The 16,759-nt window shown below is 44.9% G+C and overlaps 1 protein-coding gene across 4 annotated transcripts in view; it reads left to right on the forward strand.

The window, feature by feature from the left end:
- LOC126524404 (focadhesin) overlaps positions 1-16,759 on the forward strand; it is a 392,101-nt gene that overhangs the window by 313,432 nt on the left and 61,910 nt on the right. For all 4 annotated transcript variants that reach the window (XM_050172727.3, XM_050172728.3, XM_055067287.2 and 1 more), the window contains 3 exons: positions 2,802-2,888; positions 9,554-9,716; positions 13,919-13,999. In XM_050172727.3, the coding sequence (XP_050028684.1) occupies positions 2,802-2,888; positions 9,554-9,716; positions 13,919-13,999 (331 nt within the window). The remainder of the gene's footprint in view (positions 1-2,801; positions 2,889-9,553; positions 9,717-13,918; positions 14,000-16,759) is intronic.

Raw genomic sequence — 16,759 nt, forward strand, 5'->3', positions numbered from 1 at the left:
TGCAGGTAAAATTTTTGGGGGGATTTTTCACTTAGGAGCGACGCAATCGTCGGTTGAAATTGCGCTGTAGCTCCGCCCCCCATTGAGTGCCGCGCACTGCTGCTGACGCTGACGATGCGAGCGGAGACCGGAAACCGCAGCGTAGTGACGTCAGCACTGGTGTTCTGTCCCTTCGCAGTCTCCGCGACCGTGCCTGACCGGGCTTATTTCTGCGTGCGTGCCGTCCTAATATGCTTCGCTCGACCCTACATTCCTTTTTTTGTGTGTATGTAGAGTGGTAGTTGACGTGCGCAGCATCAATTGAACTTGTAGGCCGATCATGCCGGCGTTCTGTGCAGCCTACGCTTGCACGAACACCAGCGGCCGCGACGATGTTTCGATGTTCCATTAGTTCCTGCAAGACAAGAAGCTTTCAGCTAAGTGAGAGGCTGCTGTGAAGCGAAACAACTTCAAGAGCTCCAGAACAACAGTGTTGTGCTCTAACCACTTCCGTGACGATTACTACAAGAGTTTATCAATATTGCATGCTTTGGGTTCTCCTTCGTGTTAGCACACTGAACGGAAGGTGCATGTTTATCTCCCACCCTTGACGCAGGTTTCATCGCCAAGCGCCGCGAATTTTCTATTCGCACGTGTGTTGTGAAACAGCCTGCATGCAGCTACCATAACGCAGTGCAAGCGTAAAGTTTGCATGTGTTGGAAAGCCTGCTCACGCCAGGACGCTGCGCTCCTCCTTCTCTCGCACACATAGAGAAATCGACCATCTCACGTAGCCGACAGAATTCGCCGGTTACGAGTAGTGTGCGGATGGCACGCTGATGAAGGTTCTATACTACACGTGCTACAACAGCCTGTAAACTTTTCCCGCGTTTAAACCGTCTGTGTAGATTGCCGACAGCTTTGGGGCAGCGTACAAATGCCGAAGATCGCTTCACCGCTTACGTTTTACAAGGAGGCATGCAGGAACATAACACTACAGTTGTTTGCCCGGAAACATACTCACTGGAACGCTGAATGCAGCTTAGCAAAAAACATACTCGCCAAAGAACATTTCCAACACAAGGAGATGCTAACACTTCGCCTTCGTTCGCGTGGAAAGCAGTGCTTGCGCCAGCATTTTTTGCTTCTTGGAGAGGCCGGCTCTTCGCAATTGGCTCGTACATGTAGGGAGTAAAGTATAAACCCCTTACAAGTGATCTTGCGCGCGACAGCGCGACAAGCTAGGCGATGGCTGTCGCATTCACTCGTCGCCTGCAAGTCGAACTCCACGCCAGCGACGTTTTTGAGGTTTTGAGCGACAACGTCCCGGTATGAGGGCAGCAATATACGTGCCAAAACTAGCATGACACATGTTTTATCATTTTAAGTTGATGTATTTTACTGAAAAAGGAGCATAAAATATTTCTGAAGGTCTTGCACTAGGTTGTTATTTTTGCACGTGTAAAATTCAATAGTTTGCTTGTTCCGTGCGACAAACAGTAGTATTTGAGTTATGTACATCCAGTTCTGGCTTCGCACTATTGGCTAGTCGCTCATAGCACTTCCGCGCAAGGAGCGACGAGTTCTAGATTTCTATAAATGAGCGATCGAGCGACAACACCGAGCAATCTGTTCAAGCGACGGGCTGTTTTGTCGCTCGAAGCCGTCGCCCGTCACCGTCGTGCGCATAATCGCTGTCGTGGAGTTTGGACTTAACGCCGAACTCCTCAGAGAAACGCAAACTCTCGAAATTTTCCACGACCGTCTCAGCAAAACAGCACTAAACTATCTTGAACCGTGCTTCATGTGTAGTGGCAGCAGTCAGTCCGGACAAACACCATTGTTGACGTCACGAGGCGCCCGACCAATCACAGGCGGAAACGAGGCACGCGAGCTGGGCGTGTCTGCTGCTGCACTTTTCGTTGAAATAAAATATGTTTGCGCTTTCTTTCGCTCAATTTCGATGCCATATTCGAATACAGAGGGTTGAAAACCACAACATACTGCTCTTCACTAATTTTTTCTGGAAAAGCCTTCAGCTTCCCTTTAATGGTCAGCTGCACATGCCTACTGTTACTGCGGAACAAATTATTTTCTTTCCAACCTGGGTCTGCAGCAACACTAATTATGTATGCAGACAAGAAATAAAATACAAAGTAGGAGTTTATGTTAGCAGCAGCAGTAGAAGCAGTAGCAACAGCAACAGCAGAAGTTTATGTTAGCATTAAAGGGACCCTAAAGTGAAAAAAGATTTCTTCTGCATCAGTAAATTACCGTTTTACAACACCAAAAACACCACTCTTACAACGATAAGACGTTTGGTAAGCCAGAAAAAGCGCAAGAACGAAATACGGGTGGCGACGCCTACTTAAGTTCCCGCACCTGGGGGCTGTGACATCTTGGATTTTGATGGCATCTTCTAGGGCCTGCTAATTATATATAGCGGTACAGATTGACTGCATTGCGTTCTAAAGGAACCAAATATTCAACATGGCAAGTTTCGAGAACCTTTACTCAGCCAACGCGGCCCAAATGCGAAAACATACTTTGAATCCCTGATGTCACGCTGACATACCGGTGCTGAGGTTTCGGTGCGAAATCCAAATACTGATACTTGGACCTTCATTTTCTCATCTAATAATGAAACAATTTTTTTGAAATGACTGCCTGCGGGGTTCTCAAACAATGCTTCATTAGTCTAAACTGATTTATTGTTTTGCTTTAGTGTCCCTTTAAGTGATCTTTTATGCTCATTTAATGTAGCATTAATGCAGCAGTGTGTTTGCCCTGTCAGTGTGGCTAACCTGGTTCATCCCTTGCAGAATCAACCTACACTGGGGCGGCTGGCAGCGCTGCGGGGACTCTGCATGATGCTGGGGGTCAACAGCCAGCTGATGGTCAGCACTGAGGTGTGTGCCTTGCCTGTACTGGCAGAGTGCTGGGATGTTGTGCCACAGCAGAGGATGAAGCATGATCAATACTTTGAAGGCTATTCCTCTTCTTCAGCTTGTAAAATGTTCAGGGCACCTCAACATAGGGTCTCCCGCATTCTTGGAAACTACATTAATACAAAGCATTTACTAAACAAAGCATTTCTGTTGAAATTACGCGAGGAAAATAGGTCGAATCCCACAATCAGCAGGTGTATTTTAATAATCTTGCTCCTACTACCGCCCCCTAAGCTCGAGCTTTGGAAGTGTTAAAAGTCTTAGTAGGTGCTACTACCACTACTATTAGTGATGTAGCTGAATTTCTGCCGTCATCAACTGCTCTCAAATCGGCACATGCTCCTCAAGCTTTTAGACTGGCATCAACGAATATATGCAGCTCTGCCTTCTTGACCACTACATCTAGCCCCTCTCTCATGCAGTCGGGAATCTTAATAAAGCCAAGCTGGATTAAGTCTGTTCACAATAGTGTCCAGGGTGTCTTGTTCTCCTCTGGTAACTTGTCATCTCAGGATGGGTCAAAAGGCTTCAAGAATTAAAAAAAAAGCTTTGCAATGATGGGGAAAAGCGATAAAATACCAAGAGGTTCGAAAATTCGGGAAGTAGCCTTGAGTAGTGTGCATTATGTGTCGGGCTGAGCTGAGTCTAAATGTAGGGCTACAGATTTGGAGGAAAATTCGAACTAATCAGTTTCTGTATCCCATTGCATTCCCAAAACTGCAGTTGATTCCCTTGATGCACCTTTCGCTTGCTCCTCCTGGTTGTCGGAAATGTTCCGTATTTGCTGGTTATTGGCCTTCCATTTTCTGAGATTCATTCCTGCATCTCTCATAACTACCTTTGATCGTTCATAGATGCTCAGACTTTCTTCAAATGTCTCTGCACCCACCAGTAAATCGTCTACCTAAAAGGCCTTCTTCAAAATAGAAGTAAGTGCTTTGCCCTCACAAGCGTTGTCTAAGTGGTGATGAATAGTTAGCGTGAGCAAGAAAGGCTTGATCCTAATCCAAATGGTACTCGGGATATCCGTCATTCGGCAATGTAAATATTTTGACTGGTGCGAATGGCATCAAACCAGAGAAACCAGAATGCATCTCAATCTATCTCCTGTATCTTGATTTGTAAGAATGCCTTCTTGATATACGAGTTGATGGCGACCACGAATCACCGAAAACAAAGTAGTACTTGTATCAACTCTGGATTATGGTTCACCCCTTCATCCAGGCTGTCGTTGAGGGATGGGAAGCCTTGAGTGCTTGACAATGCGTCTAACATGACCTGAAGCTAAATAGTCCGCGATTCCTCTGATGTGGCATATAATAGCTGGCCCAATCAATAGGAACATTCTTAGGTACCGCTTCAGTGTGTCCCAGCTACAGGTATTGCCAGATGACTGTGTTGTATCGCTCTAATAATCCTTTATTCATCAATAGCATCTTTTCCAGTTTTTGTAGACGTGTGAGCATGGTTTTACGGTTGCTTCCAAGTAGCTGTTTCTTATCTTTCTTCCAAGGCAGCACCACAATGTACAGTAAAAGCTTGTTATAACGAAGTTGAAAGGGGGTAGTAATTACTTCGTTATAACCATTAGTTCGTTATAGCCACTATACATTTCTATCCACAATTAGCAAGCAAGAGAGGATGTACTCACCACCAAATTTCACAGCAGTTCCACAGCTTCGGAAGCTCCGCCCACTAATCTAGGAGCTGCCAGAATCGCGTTTGTTTTTTATGGACCAGAAGTCGCAGACTCTCCGTGGACTCCAAGAACTGTCAGCAGATTTTTGCTTGGACAAGCGCAAGGAGCTAGCAGACAACGGCTGTGTTAAAAAGATCTGCACGACGTTTGACGCCATGTTGTGAAAGATGCTGTGTGCTTCTGTGTACCTTGCGCGTTCTAAATGGCAAATATTGTGCACTCTGCTGTCGTTTTTGTTACGTCATTGCTTTCATCATTGCGTATACAATCTGAGCTTCACTGATTGCCATTGACATGTTGATACCTTTTGTTGCCAAGTTTGAGCATTTGCTGTTTGCCGTGCAGGATTAGTAGACGGTGTACATGTGCTCTATCCTAGACACGCGTTGGGCCTTTAGTAGATGATCTCACGAGCTTCAAGGATATCGGTAGATGCTTTTTGTGTGAACAGCGACGTGGCACAACTGCGATTTTGCTTGTGTCTGTGCGGGAATTCCACTTAAATTTCGCAGGCAATGAGCTAGCTTAAATACAGCAATTAATGGGCACGAAGAGCAAGCGCTTTGTGAACAGGTTCTATGTGTTCAGGCTGCGATTCCACTACGCAAACTTTATGGTTGTGTTGGCGACATGGCCTCTGAGACGGCAGCATTTTGGAGGCCACACTAATGAATTCGCTTGGAAGGGGGCTATCTACGACTGCAGCTAGGAGAGTGACTTCCAGTCACAATGCTTTCAAACGAAGCCTCGGACAGTACCCGACAGCTGGATCACCTGACGGTGACATGCTGTTCTATCAGGGCTAGATACACTGGAAACAGCAGATGGTTTGCAGACAGTCTGAGACTGCATAATCGAAGAGGCCCACTCTCTCCAGCTGTATGACGCGCTTTGCAGTACAGAAGCAGTGCTGCTGTCTCGACTTTTCTCAATATGGTCATCGACTGTGACAATAGGTTGCACTGTTCTGGGCTTTCTAACACAATATGTGTGCTCATGAGCAGTGCTTTTACTCCCCTTCCGATGTTGCAGCTGCCAGTGCTGGCTCCGCCGTGCTTACAGCCATGGGCTGCCACGGCTGAGACGCGTGCCAGAAATCGAGATGTGCGCAAACTTACCCCTCCCCCTCACGCGTGCTTGATCGCGTTAACGCAACCTCGTTCCCCTCCCCCTTCTTGCGCCCATGGGAAGGCGGCACTCGTGAAGCCACAATCTTTCATTTCTCACCCTCCCTGGAAATTTCAATTTATTGTCCCAGTATTTCTTTGCAGTGGCAGTGAAATTTTGTTATATTGAAATCGAATACGAACACAGTCCCTTGGTGCGCTATGGACAAGAGGTTATGAAAAGTAAAATACTTCGTTATATCAAGGATTTCGTTATATTGAAGTTTGTTATAGCGAGGTTTAACTGTAGTTGCATGGAATCACAAAGTTGCCTGAGGCCTCCTACATTGCTTCCCGATTTTACATGAGGTAGATTACAAAGCACTGATAGGTGGTGCTGCTCTATCCTTTTACGATCACGAAATCATTCTTTGAGAAGCTCTACGGCATCTGCATAACAAGTTTCAGAAGTCTGTAAACTGCCAATGGCCGCTGCTGCTTGCCCCGCAAGGTAGTGCTGTAAATAGAAAAACTTAGTTGCTCTCAATATAGCGTCGTTGAGATGAACAGTCTGCTCGAACTGCTCCCAGAAGGCTGCCCATCTGTGAATGTCGCCTCCAAATGTTGGCATATCAAGATTTGGCCAATTCTGGGCAGGACATCAGGAACTTTTGGGGTTGACTTCTGAGGCGCAGTCTCCACTGTGCTGTCCACATGTCCCATAGTGGTGATCTTGCAGTGAATCTTGGCAAGCATACTGATAGTTTGATCATTATACCCTGAAGCAGTTACATATTCTGCTTCGAGCTCATTGTCGGCAATGTGCTCTTTGAGTGCATTGTTAAGCTTTGAGAGCTAAGCAGATAGATGGTCAAAAACAACTGAAAGCTTGGGCTTCTCCATGGTAGGATCTGTAAGTAGCAACCGGGCTTCCTGTAGAATATTCATATTCTTTGTTCGTCAAGCTGACCGCTTGGTCTTCCATCCGATTAGCTCCTGAGATAGAGGTCTGGTATTCAGGCTGATCATGAACGATGTGTTGTCAGTCCTCGCCACCTGTCATACAAAACAGCAGAGTAGGTGGTTTCTTGGGACATGTGATGAAGGAAACGTGTCCACATGGAGGTGTCTGGCACCAAGATCTAGGAAACTAATGAGATGCAAAGAAAGTAGACATAGAGATTCTTTCTTTCTTCTTTCGCAGTGCCCGCCTGTGCCCGTTTATTCATCTTTTTCTGCACCTATATTTGTCAGAGCCCTAGCTGCCATAGTTCCAGAAGGATAGGGGGAAACTGGCATGATCCCATTTTCTTACGCAACTTGTTGCTATGCAATGCAGCGCATACAATGGACGGTGATGAGGTTCACTATTGGTCATTTCATTCTTGAATTCACGGTCTCGTAGAAACTAGTGGGCATGCACATCCTCTCGCTTTCTTTAAAGTTGCCCTGAACCACCCCTCAGACATGGCAAAAAGACACAGTCAGGGTGTCTACCAAGTTGGCATTTCCAAATTCCCTGAGTTTTTCAGGTTTTCTCTGAGTGCCTTTGCGAAATTCCCTGACTAATGCAGAGCTATGTTTTATGTCAAGACGGGCTGAAACCATATCACCCGATGCTGTCACTCTCTAGTAAGCATACGTAAAATTTAAAGAAATATGACTTAGTCCAATTTGAATACTAAAGAGTAGTGTTTATGTTATTCAAAAAGAGAATGGAAGGGAAGGGTTAGTAAAATGCACAGCAAATAAAATGTCTTCGAAAAAATTGAAAATCGAGTCGGACATTCTCAAATACGAATAAAAAGGAGATGCATACAGAAGAAAATATTTTCGAATATGAGCTATTTCTGTCAACTGATAGCAAGCTCAGAGGTATGAGGCCCGAACGTTGTCACAATTGAGATTCTCTTTCAACAACTCCTAAGTCAACCTCAACTGCCCTGACATACTCTCAGTCTGCGCACGACGCCTCAGTGTTGTGTTTCAGTGCTTTAAATACTTTATTTTGGTTTGGATGAGGGACACCTGCATCTTGGCCTCAGCCAGCACTGATTTTTGAGCTCAAGCTCCTTCAAAACGGTGGCAGCACGCTTCCTTTCCCGCTCATTCCTCAATGCGCTAGGTCCTTTCTGTTCTTGTCCTCCTTCCGCCACTCGTTCGCCCCACAGACCACTTGAAGCATCTTCTTGCTCAGTTGCACAGTCCACGTCCGATTTTTCTAACTACCTAGGGGCTGCGAAAACGTCAGAAAAATCGGCCAGTCGGAAGAAATAAATGCATGACATTTACTGCCCTTAACAGCTCAAACCACCACAGGCACATTTGAAAATGCCCTGAAGGCCTGCCGGTATACGTATTAGGCATATCGGTGCTCGTACTGTGACAGGAAATTCCGGGTGCACGCGTGTATAATTAAGGAATACATACTGTGTGCCATGGCAATAGCCCCTTCACACGCTTGTTATGCTTCACTGCAATACTTTTGCGTAAGCTTCACCAAAGAACACATGTGTATGGAGGTGAAGCTGACTTTCGGGAACCGGCATTATGTAACACATCGTGCTTTCCAAGCTTCTAAGCCAATCGCGAGGACCACAAACGTGGAGTCCATGCCATTGCTGACAGCCGCGAATTCTTTCAATAAAAAACACGACTTTGTATTTACATGGCACGCTCGAAAATATCATGTGAGAGCACACTGGCTCCCTGCTGTAGATGCATTTACACAAACGGAAGATTGATGTGGGCGAAAAAGAAAAAGAGGGGACTTCGCATGAACTTGCCGTGGGCCTCCCGGTTTGAAAACTCTTTACCGTCGGCATCGAACGCAGTCGACCGGTGGGGTGCCGATGACTGCACGGAGCGGTGCCGATTGCTGTGATGTGAGTCCCTCGCTTTTGTCTGTCATGCAAGTTGGCCTGAACGGGCTGACGATAACTCACAGAAACCACCTGACATCAGGGTAGAAAAACTCTCCCCCCCTTTTTATGGAAGAAAACTGGAAAGCAAAACTTTCTAAGCAATAGAAGATTGCCATGAAGCACAGTATGTGGCCCACTGTTAAACTGAAAACCCCATTGGTATTTAGGATAACTTCGCTATTTCTTCAGCTTCAGAGGGAAAAAAAGCACTCAATTCTTTTTGACAGACATTCTATCGATTAAAAGTATTTTCCAGACCTTTGTATACGAACTGAGTTATCAGTGGCAGCATACTAATTTGGTGCTCCCTTTATAACAGTACAGAATACTATGCATCTTGATTCATAGGTACCTTAGTTATTGATGGCTAGCAAGATTCTTGTCAAGTAATTTGATTAGCGTCCTGAGCATGTGCAGAACTGTGTTTCCTGCACAAAATTTGGGAGCGTGAAAGTGTCTGTTAACCTTTCTGATATTCAATATTCGATTCGATATTCGGCTTTTATTTTCTTATTCAATATTTGATTCGAAATCTACTAATCGGTATTTGCACACCCCTATGTTTAACATCAAATGCTTTTCTCAACTTCGATAAAAAGTTGTTCAGGATCCCTTAAGCAAATTGTTGCTATAGGATGTAATTGACCAAAGTGAAAAATAGCTTACAGGCCACTCGTCTCAAAGCACCAATTGCTGTTGAGAGAAGGCCTAACTGGTACAGCATCGGGCGGTTGTAACTCTTTCTCATTAAAGTGGAGGAAACCAGGGGCTTGAGAATTTGCGTAAGCTCTCACTATATTGTGAACTGCAACAGGAATGGCAAGCTGCTTAAAATTCTGGAGCATGTGCTAAAGGGCAGAATGACTGCAAAATACTTTACTCTGGCTCTTGGTGCAGGCAGTGGACGAGTCCCAGCGCCAGTCGGAGCGACGTCAGGTGCAGGAGCAGCTGGTGCGGCTCCTGTCGCGCTCCTCAGCGCGGGACGTTGCCCTGGCCGGCTGTGCTGCATGGGCTGTGGGCCAGCTCAGCGCTGGACATCACAGCGGAAGCGCCTTGTCCGGTCAGTCTGAACAAGACGTGCTCTTGCAGCAGCCAAGCAATATGTCATGGCACATGCAACCTAGCAATACAAAGTACATAGCAAAGCACCAGAAGTAAAAGCAGAGGCAGACAGAATGAAATGGGGGCACGGTGTAACCTCTCGGATTGAAACTTTGTGTCATATTCAAGGGGAGTACGGTAGCGTGGTTCAAAGACTGGGCAAAAGAAGACACAAAGGGACACACACAGCGCTAACTTCCAACACTGTTTATTATCGAAAACCAGGTCGTACCAGTTCACATCACTTAGGCAAGTGCAGCAATCAGGGACTGCTGAACGAGTGGAAGGAAATAGTAACCGAGAGAAAAAAAGACCAACAGTGATACCTTATATCCACCGGTGTCGCACAACCTAAAGAAAATTGCCCGCCGAGGTAACACTGATGTGGTTTTTTCAGCACCCAACAAACTAATCAGCCTGTGCAGGAAAACAAGACCAGAAAAGAAAGGAAGTGCCCCTAGCTGCCAAGTTAAACACAGGAAGAAGTTTTGAGAAGGTAAGACTTCAATTATATATCGTATACCCTTATCGTGTGGGAAGTATTACGTCGGACAGTCGGGCAGATGCATTAATGATAGATTGCGCGAACACAAAAATAAAGTCGACAAACTTGTATCAGATGGGTTTCTCTCCCTTCTTTGTAAGCAACATAAGTGCTCCCCTCTCTTGGAATCAACAATCATTACCGGTAGAAGTAAGTTCGAACTCACTAGACTTATAATAGAAGCCGAGCAGATTGATGCCCTAGGGGAGTCGTGTATCAGCAAACCATCATTGGCTCCCTCTGAAAAAGAACTGAAATTTTTGCGCATGGTTTAACATATCACAAAATGTATCGCTCTGATTGTTAATCTGTTCACGTGGCTGTGACTCATGTTGTCTGAGTGTATAAGTACGACCTGGTTTTCGATAATAAACGGTGTTGGAAGTTAGCGCTGTGTGTGTCCCTTTGTGTCTTCTTTTGTCCCGTCTTTGAATCGCGCTACCGTACTCCCCTTGAAGATGCATTACCAACAAGCCCACGTTGCAACCTTTGTGTCATAGTTTTAAGAGCAATGGGCTCAGACATGTACCATATTAATTCGATTACATGGCGGTCACAATTATAACGCAAGGACTTAATTAGGGGAAATCAAGGAAAATAAAATAAATATTCACGCTAATACAGGGCGATTTATACATGACAAGGATTGCCTGAAAGACAGAATGATTGGTAGTCCAAAAAACGCATTTGCCATGGGGAAAAAGCGTCTATTCTCAAATGGTTAAGCTTATATATGGGGTGCTGATTGTACATGTTTGCATTCAACAACATCAGTCTGTGTTTTAACCCTTTAAAGGTCGAGTTTTTTTGCCGTTTGCGGCTGCCCAGGGTCGATTTTTTTTATTGCAGATTCCAAATCTTCTGAGGGACCTATTTCGAAAAAAATGTACCATAATTTTTCTAGGGCAACCGTAAAGTGAGAAAAAAATATTTTGCGTTGGTATATATGTACTGTTTATTCATGAATAACAACAATAAAAAAAAGGAAATAAACGTATAAGAATTAAAAATTTGATGCATTGTTACACACATAAGGCTTAGATTAGAAAATAACGCTCACGAGAATATTTCGCAAGTGTCAAATGTTCCTGCTCTTACACTAATATTTCCGTGTATAGTATAATCGAACTGCGTAGGTGAGCACACTCAACAAAACCGTGGCCATGTGCCCATCAAAAAAGCAAAATGTGCGACAAATTTCCGCTAATCTTCATCTTATCGCCAACCAGAGGCAATTAGCTTTCGCGAGTCTCCAAAAAAAAAGAAAAGAAAAGGAAACGCATGCATGGCAGCATCCTTCCTATGCATGATAGTCAGCATGATGCTGCCAGCGCTGCTGCCAGATTGCTCACTCAGCCCGCTCGGCCCTCACAGTTGGGTTTTCTGTTTTCTGGCCCTCATTCTGCACAATTCTGCTAACGGATTAAGTCGCTTGTGCTTGTATGGACAGAAGACAGGCATAACAGGCATGAACAGAAGACAGGCATAAAAGATGGAGCCTGTGCGCATGACTATTGGCAGTCGTCGTCTTCGTCAGTCCTCTCATCATCGTTCGCTACTGCAGTGCCTTGTAGCGTGACCCTCGGTGGTGAAGGCGCTGTCCCGGCGATTGGTAAGTTTGAGTGATATCGCTTAAGTCGAGCAATGGGAACGATATCAGAGGAGGATCATGGTGTGCAGGTATCACGAGGTTGTAACTCGTAGGCCACGTCTGTCACTTGACGCAAGACACAGTATGGGCCTGAGTATGGCGAGATCAGCTTCTCACAAAGACCAACTCGCCGTGCTGGTTTCCAAAGAAGCACGATGTCACCAACGTTAAAGTGGGCATCACTGGGACAAGCATCATATATGCGTCGTTGCTTTTCTTGGCAAGTGGTCAGACGTAGGCGTGCAATCTCATGTGCCTCGGTCGCTCTATACATATGGCATCTCGGGCATATTCTGACATGTCGAGAACGACTGGGAAGATCATGTCAAACGGTAGTATAGGGTCTCGTCCATACAAGAGAAAAAAATGGGGAGAAACCAGCGGAATCATGGCGGGGCATATTGTAGGCGAATCTGACGAACGGCAAAGTGGCATCCCAGTCACAGTGGTTGGTGGAGAGGTGTACATAGCGAGAATTTCTTCAATAGTTCTGTTGAGCTCTTTGAGACCGTCGGTCTAAGAGTGATACGCCATTGTAAACTTGTACTTTGTAGCGCAGGTGTGAAAGATGTCCTGGACAACCTGTGAGAGAAAGTAGTGGCCTCAGTCGGTAAGGAGTTCTCGGGGAGCGCCGTGGTAAAGTATCACTGCATCGAGAAGGAAGTCAGTGACGTCAGTTGCATAACTGGTAGGGAAAGCCCGCGTGATAGCGTACCGGGTGGTGTAGTCCATAGGCAACTGCTATGCACTTGTTTCCACTAAGTGATAGAGGAAAAGGGCAAAGGAGATCAAGACCAACTCAAAAGAATGGCCAAGATGGTATTTCGATGGGCTGAAGGCGGCCAGCTGTAGGGCTGCTGGTTTTTTACGGTGCTGACAAGATTTACAGAAGGCGACGTAACGGCAAACGGAACGGTAAATACCGGGCCAAAAGAAACAACGCCGAACACGATCATATTGTCACCTAGCTAGTACAAGCTAAAATAGTCCACCAGCGAGAGATTGGCAAAAAATATTGTCTGCCTTTAGCAATGGCTGATCCTCGCAGAGGGCACGTGCACAACCACGAACTTCCTCGTTCTCACCTCAAGAGGCCAGTGTCATCACATGCCAACTTATTTCGCTTCATTTCACCTCTCTCAAAAGCGGCCGACCTGGTCACTTCAGGGTCAACAAGCGAGCACTATGGGAAAAGACAAGGGGTACGATGGGCCGCTCCGCTGCTAGTGCTTCCTAATAAATGTGGCCGTGGTCGTCTTCGAACATATTGAATAACAAAAAAATTTTCTATGTTGTGACCTTTGGGTGTAGTCATTTTCAAATTATAAGGTTTGCAGCTCTGCATATGTGAAAGGAACCGCAGTTCATCAAAGATCATCAAGAATCTTTGGATTGCCTGAAAGCAGTGCATTAATCAAAACCTGTCTTCCACAGTGTGCCATGTGGTTTCTTCTGTTCTGCTCACCTAAGACGAAAATTTAAAAGTTGGTTAGACAGGAAACTACTGGAAGTAGCGTGAAGCTACAAAAGACTGGTTCTGCAAGAAGGAAGCCTTGCAGTCAAGCAAACAATTGTTTTGGTTCAATCGTTGAACTCTTTCCAGAGCTCTAGCAGGGGAGCAGATGGTAGGTTGAGACAACATGAGGACTCCCAGACGGTGCGAAATTTTTCATCAAGCAAAGGGTTCTCTTTGTACCTTTGTTCTGCTTTCAGGTGAATAACAATTTTACCATTCGCAAAATGCTCAATTTTTTCAGCATCCTTATAACTTATTGGCTTAACAGGTGGCATTCCATATCCGGTTTTGAAGTTTCATCTTTCAGAAAACTGGTAACATGGCCAGACAGAAAATGGCTGGTGTATTGAGCAAAGCCCAAGCTCGGTGCTGTGACTTGAGACAGTCTTAGCGATTGTAGGGAAGGGGCCATATTTTTCCTCACTCCCGTATGGCTGTGTTCTTGTGCAGTGCCTTCCAGCTACTCGTACCTTGGAGACGCCAGCGTGCTGAGACCCTTGGTGGATTTCTTGGCTGCATCTATCAGGACAGGTGAGTGCACTTACACTTTTCTTAACTGCCAAGCCATCACCTCAGTCACTTTCAGGGATAGGACATATATGGGTGCAAGCAGCGCAAGCAGTTGTGACATTTAATGTTGGTACGGAAGTAGTTTAGTGAAGCGCACTCCCTGTCAGTCCCTGCAACTGTGACATTTTTCTATGGGTGTGATTTTCATCTGTGGTGGTCATTGTAATGGAATAATCATCTGTGGTGGAAATGTAAATAAACAATTCCTGTGCACTCGGATTTAGGTGCACACTTGAAGAACCCTAGCAGCCAGAGTTGCCTAAAAATTAGGGGTGTGCGGATATTTGAAAATATTGAATACCATAGAATACTTGTATTCGATTGGAAAATGAGGTATTGAAAAATTTTTGAATATTCAGTTGGATATGAACATTTGAAACAAATCGAATATGTTAATGGCTGTGTGTTAGCAAGCACAGTTCTTTGCATTTATTTCTATCTATTCTAAGAATGTGTGTCTAGCTTAATTTTGTCATGATTTTGTGCTGCTGGCGAAATTTCATTTGCAATGCACGCTTAGTCACTAGATGTCTAAGCTGTGTGGAAAAGCCAGCCTCTCCTTAGCAAGCGGCACATGTTTGTGGTCAACAAGGGTACACTTAGAGTCCAACTTAAAGAATCCAACTACAGTAAGAATGTTCTTTCCGGGTGTTTAAGTCCAATGGGCTGATCCTCAACAGTGATGCTTGTCCACGCGACCTCACTATGCAAATATGCCAGCTTCCCGCCGCATGCCTGCGTCGCTCCTCCATGCAGCGTTTAACATGCCTGTTACAACATTTCAGAATGTAGCAACGACCAATCCACTACCACAATATGCGCCTGAGTGAAACCTGGGATTGTAGTACAGATTTCGCAGGCAGTGTGCATTCTGCAATTGGCATTCCCCGACACCTGCATGCATCACAGCATGCTAAAAGGCGCTATTCTAAACAAGTAAAGATGCATTACACATGTTTGCTTAGAGTTATAAACAAAATATTTTTTTTCATGCAACCGAAGGTGCCCTCTCCCTTCTCCATGTATTATACCTTGTATTATATTGGTGGTTGTGCTATATTCTTGCAAATGCAGTACCTCAAGAACAGTCACTTGGTGAGATGTCTCACAAGACTAAGGAAAAACAAAGGACGATGTTCTTGCAGTTCTAAGCTACGGTCATAACAAAACAGTATAGCACCACTTCATTTTGGTTGGATGTGAGCACGGCTTTTGCCTTGCTCATCTGATACCTTTGTGGCATCAGCTCCAATTCCGAGCTTAATGCTTGATGTCAAATGCAGTGAGTGACTGCTGGTGCAGGGTCAAATGCCACTGAATTTACGTGCATTTGATGCTGTATAATGAGGCACAGGTTGGCAAGGACCAATAACTAATGGAAATTACTCAATTTTTCAAATTAATATGAGTCAAATGCACGAACTCTTATTATAATGGCTTACTAGTCTAACTTTTTAACCATTGACAATGTAGTCGCAACGTTCTAAGATGTTTAAATAACTGCACTTGCTAATAAATGCATGTATACGTACCATTATTGAATATTCTATTTGATTCAATATTTGAACTTCACTATTCTTATTCAATTCCTACTAAAAATTTACAAAGTGCAAGAAAACTTGAACAATGCAGGATGAAAATAAAGGAATGGGAAATTTATTTGCATTTAATACTAATAAAAATTATGTTTTTGGTCATATAAGGCCAAAAAACTGTTAAACCCCCCAGAACTTTGCCATCCATAGATAATAGCTGAAATGAATCTGGCTCGCCAAAATACAGAAGAAATGTATTTTATTATGTGTGAGATGTTGTGGTAAACCATTTTGCTTCTGCCTCTCATAGCCCATGTAGAGCTTCGGGCTGTTACACTCGCTACAAGATAGTCTGTAGTCATTTTCTGTTTCATGCTTAGCAGGCAACCCTGCGAAATCTACGCAAGTGGTGCAGTCATAGAAGTCTCACTTTGTTCATTTCGCAATGCAGTTTATCTGCAACACTTTCTACAGAACAACTACTTCACATATTACAACTGCAACCTGTGGATGTAAGGTTATGTCAAATCATGTATTATTTGTGCACCTTCATGCATCCGCTATGTGAAATACAGTGAAACCTCGTTAAACCGTAGTTGGCCAGAGCTCGGAAAAAGTACGTACTAAATGGTAGTACTGCTTGACCGAAATACCACGAGATCGCCCACTCACCTGTCAAAAACGGAACTCCGAGAGAGTGTGATGAAAGGGGAAAAAACATGCAGTATTTATTCACTTTGCACGACAAAAGTGTTATTTTCGTTTGATGCCGCGGTGGCCTGGCAGCAAGGACAGCAGCCTCAAACTTACTGAAGCTGCGAGCCAGCTTTTTAGCCAGCCCCCTCTTCTTGGCAAACACTCGTATGGCAGATTCCTCGTTGGTGTTCTCCTTGCACGCGCGCGGTAGTGCTGCAGAAGTCGCGGGGCGCCTTTTTCATTGAGGGGTGCTGTTCTCGTCGTGATGATTGCATTCATGAGGCTGACAAAACGTGTAGCTTCTACCCCTGTCGGGCCTGAATCGCCTGTGCTGTTGCTCTCTGTGTCGTCCTCGTCACTGTCGCTAGTCAACACTTCGGCAACAACAGAGGCAATGATGGCAAAAAGTCGAATCTCATAGCTGACATCTTTTCGCGGTCGCAGCAGCGCTGCCGAGCAACTTCTTCGCATTCCAAATGCCACACACCAT

The sequence above is a fragment of the Dermacentor andersoni genome, chromosome 3 (genome assembly GCF_023375885.2).
Source record: "Dermacentor andersoni chromosome 3, qqDerAnde1_hic_scaffold, whole genome shotgun sequence".
NCBI lineage: Eukaryota > Metazoa > Arthropoda > Arachnida > Ixodida > Ixodidae > Dermacentor > Dermacentor andersoni.